We start from the raw sequence: 3898 nt of genomic DNA, 5'->3' as shown, positions 1-3898 counted from the left end.
TTAATGGTGTCAAGTTGCAGTGGGAGACGTCAGGTTTTTAAGGTCAGGCTTGACAAAGACCAGTCTGGGATGATTTAGTTGGGGATTGGTCCTTCTTTGAGCAGGAGGTTGGACTAGATGACCTCCTGAGGTCCCTTCCAACCCTGAGATTCTGTGATTCTATAGCAGCCACTTCAGTAAATACTCAATGGAAGCCAATGGGAATTGGATTCAGTAAGAAGGAGGAAGGAATGTGACTGAATATGGAGTAAGGATGGCATATGTAAAAGATCTTACACTGTGGAAATTCAGATGGATGAATGAGTAGATAGCCAAGTAGATGCATGCAACAGGAATAATAAAACCACATAATAAATTCACATAGACTCTGTGGAAAATTTATTGGTTCACCTAGCCCAGCTCTTAATAAAAAATCATCAGTAATTTGAACTCCATCTTCATAGTCAACTTTCTTGAAAATTTGTTATTTTAATCTAAAGCAGTAATGGAGTGTCTGCCTTCCAAAGAAATCAGTAAATTCTCTAACACCTTTGCCTAAAGCCTTGCTAACTTCCTTGTTTCTCAGGCTGTAGATGAGTGGATTGGCCAAGGGAGTCAGGACAGTGTAGAAGAACGAGAACAGTTTATTTAGGTCTCTCAGTGTGTGGGTTTTGGGTAACAGATAAACAAGAATCAGGGTCCCATAGAAGATGGTCACCACAATAAGGTGAGAGGAGCAGGTGGAAAATGCCTTGTGCCTCCTGGATGCTGAAGGGATTCTCACAATAGTGACAATGATGCACATGTAGGAAGTCAGGGTTAATAGAAAAGGGCCCAGTGCTATTAGAGAGGAGAGTATGAAAGCCAGAAGTTCTATCAGTTCAGTGTCACTGCAGGAAATGTTTATCAAGGGGGTCAAATCACAAAAGAAATGGTCAATTTCATTGGGGCCACAGAAAATCAAATGGGACAGCAAAAATATAATTATGGAATTAATTACAAAGCAGATTATCCAGGAGCCAGTAATGAGAAGTAAGCAAAATCTACCATTCATCATCATTGTATAATGCAGAGGTTTACATATTGCTAAATACCGATCATAGGACATTGCTGCTAGGAGGTAACATTCTGAACCTGCAAGGCAACCAAAGAAATAATATTGTACAAAACAGCCAGCAATAGAGATGGTTCTGTCCCTAGTCAGTAGACCAGCCAGCATCCTAGGCAGGATGGTGGAGGTGTAGCAGGTCTCCAAGCAGGACAAATTCCCCAAAAAGAAATACATGGGGGTGTGAAGATTCTTGTCAGTTAGAATTAATGCAATGATGAGGATGTTCCCAGCCATAGTCACAATGTAGATCACCAGGAACAGCAGAAAGACAGGAGTCTGCAGTTCCTGGAGACTCCCGAATCCCAGTAGGATGAATTCTGTGATGGACGTTTAATTTCTCCATTTAGTGTTTACCCTTTGTCTGATTTCCTAAGGACAAGGAAATGAAATGAAAAATGGAAGTAAAAAATACAGACAAAAGTGTCAATTGCCAACCATACATTTTCACAGATCAAAGTGATTTTTTCTAAAAGGTAACTGTCAAAATTCTCTTGCCATATGTATTGTACTCCAGAATAAATATTGTGAATCCTTGACAGAAAAGTCGAAAGAAAGAAAGAAAGAAAGAAAGAGAAAGAAAAAGAAAACATGCCTTACTGAAACTCACTATTCAGAGACACTCTTCAGACTGGAAAGCTGATTAATATTTCATAGCTCATCAACATTGTCACACGGTTTCCCTGATATATAGGTAACGACCACTGGCTCCATCATTATCATCTTAAACTTTGAGAACTGAGAGAAGTATGTAGGACCTGGCTCTCTTCCCCTTCTAATATGATGTTGTTCATCTCTTACCTCAGCCTTTCGTTTACATTGATGTGCAGTGTATCGGGTCTGACAGTGGCTGGGGCATTGGAATTGGGCTGAAGAGTGCTGGATGCTTTTCACAGCTTCCCTGATGACCTTTTTTTAATTTGATTTAATTACATCTGAGGAATAACAAAGTAAGGACTTCAGGATTTGGGGTAAGATTTGAATAGGAGTCAGGTACAGGGCCGGCTTTAGGAAGTGTGGGGCCTAATTCGAACATTTTCGGCGGGGCCCTAGCAGGGATGACTAAAAAAAGAAAAGGTGTAAAAAAAAAGCCTTTCATTTCTTCCATGTATTATTTACTTTCCATAACTTTATAAATAATAAAATTATATATTAGGTACATAGCATCATATATGCTGTTGATTGCTTATTAATGACCGCGATTTCACATGTGTGGGTCCCTGCCACTCCCTGAGGGTGTGCACATGTGTGGGTCCCAGCTGCTCCCTGCTCCCCTCATTGAAGCAGGTATGCAGGGTTACTTCCCTGGGAACTACAGGGCAGCAGTGGACATGGGGCTGGTTGGAGGCAGGGCAGGGGCTGACTGGAGGTAGGATCTAGCTGCAGGCAGGGAAAGGGGTGCAAGGCTGGCTGGAGACAGGGCAGGGGTTTTGAGGCTGGGTATGGGCAGGGTGTGAAGGGCTGGTGCGGGCAGGGCTGTGTGGGGGACTGGCTGGCTTTGGGCAGGGCCACAGGGGTGTGTGGCAGGGGGGGCTGGAGACAAGGCAGGGGGTTTGGCAGGGGCTGGCTGTGGGCACAGGGTGCAGAGCTGGCTGCAGGCAGGGAGGCAGGGCTGGTGAGGGCAGGGCAGGGGATGCAGCAGAGGCAGCTCGAGCCCCTGCCCTTTAAATAGCCCCCAAGCCTCCTGCTATCCCAGGGCTCTGGGGGTTATTTAAAGGGCCCAGGGATCCCCTACTTCTACCCTACCCCGAACCTTTTAAATAGCCACGGGATCCCTGGAGAATACATGGGGGTGGTGGGGCTCCGGGGGCTATTTAAAGGACGGGGTGCCAGAGGCAGCTGGAGCCCCGGCCCTTTAAATAGCTCCCGGAGCCCCCCGCTATCCAAGGGCTTTGGGGGCTATTTAAAAGCCCCGGAGCTCCAGCCGGGAGAGCAGGGCTCCAGCCGGGAGAGAGCGGGGCTGCGAGGCAGCTTGCCGTGCTCCGGCTGGGGCTCCAGCCAGGACAGCGGGATTGCAAGGCAGCCGCGCTCCCAGCGGTGCTTTGGTCAGGGGAGGGGGACCATGGAAGACCCTGGAGCAGACCTCAGCAGGCGTAAGTAAAATAAATTTAAAAGGCGCGGGGCCCTCTTAGGCGTGGGGCCCGATTCCCAAGAATTGGCTGAATCGGCCTAAAGCTGGCCCTGGTCAGGTATGTAGATGTGACGTTATCTGATTACTATATGACTGTATAGATCATTTTTGCAACCACTGTTATATATTTGCAGCAAATACTGTACAAAGGTTGTCAAATGAGGTGTCTATGAAAATATTATGATTTGCTGGCTATGATTATGCTATCTGTATGCATGTATCATTTTTGTATTTGAATTTATACGTATTGGCTCCATACTTGGATTTCAAATGCATGCTCCTGGGGTACCGCCGACAAGGTAGCCAGCCAGCGCATCTTGGAGAGATTATTCAAATTGATTGTCCCATCGAAAGAACATTGAACTGACAATGGACCATGGGAAACACCCATCTACACTTAATGGAATTTCCTGCTGTGACTAGGCGAAATGCACGGACATGGGACTTCCCCACATGACACCAAACTCCATCTTGTTGCTGTAATTTTCCAGTAATAAAGATGGAATGCCCTTCACATGGCAAAAGCTATAAAAGGCCCTGGAAACCCCTCCATTTTGTCTTCAATATGGCTTCTTACCTCCGGAGGAACTCTGCTACAAACTGAATCTCTGAACAAAAGACTGAATGACCCATCCAAGCTGTTGATGTATTCCAAAGACATGACTTTAGCCAGCAGTTTA

At 45.8% G+C, this 3898-nt stretch overlaps 1 protein-coding gene across 1 annotated transcript; it reads right to left on the bottom strand.

The window, feature by feature from the left end:
• Window positions 1-463: 463 nt before the first annotated feature.
• LOC127030924 (olfactory receptor 226-like) lies at window positions 464-1087 on the bottom strand. Its single transcript, XM_050917617.1, has one exon. The coding sequence runs from the start codon at window positions 1085-1087 to the stop codon at window positions 464-466; it is 624 nt and encodes a 207-aa protein (XP_050773574.1).
• Window positions 1088-3898: the final 2811 nt, after the last annotated feature.

Source organism: Gopherus flavomarginatus, chromosome 11 (assembly GCF_025201925.1).
Source record: "Gopherus flavomarginatus isolate rGopFla2 chromosome 11, rGopFla2.mat.asm, whole genome shotgun sequence".
NCBI lineage: Eukaryota > Metazoa > Chordata > Testudines > Testudinidae > Gopherus > Gopherus flavomarginatus.
This window is presented reverse-complemented; position numbering and strand designations above follow the sequence as displayed.

What these genes read in the sequence shown, in the direction of transcription:
- LOC127030924 (XM_050917617.1), bottom strand. Translation starts at nt 1,087, where the DNA reads ATGTCCTATGATCGGTATTTAGCAATATGTAAACCTCTGCATTATACA.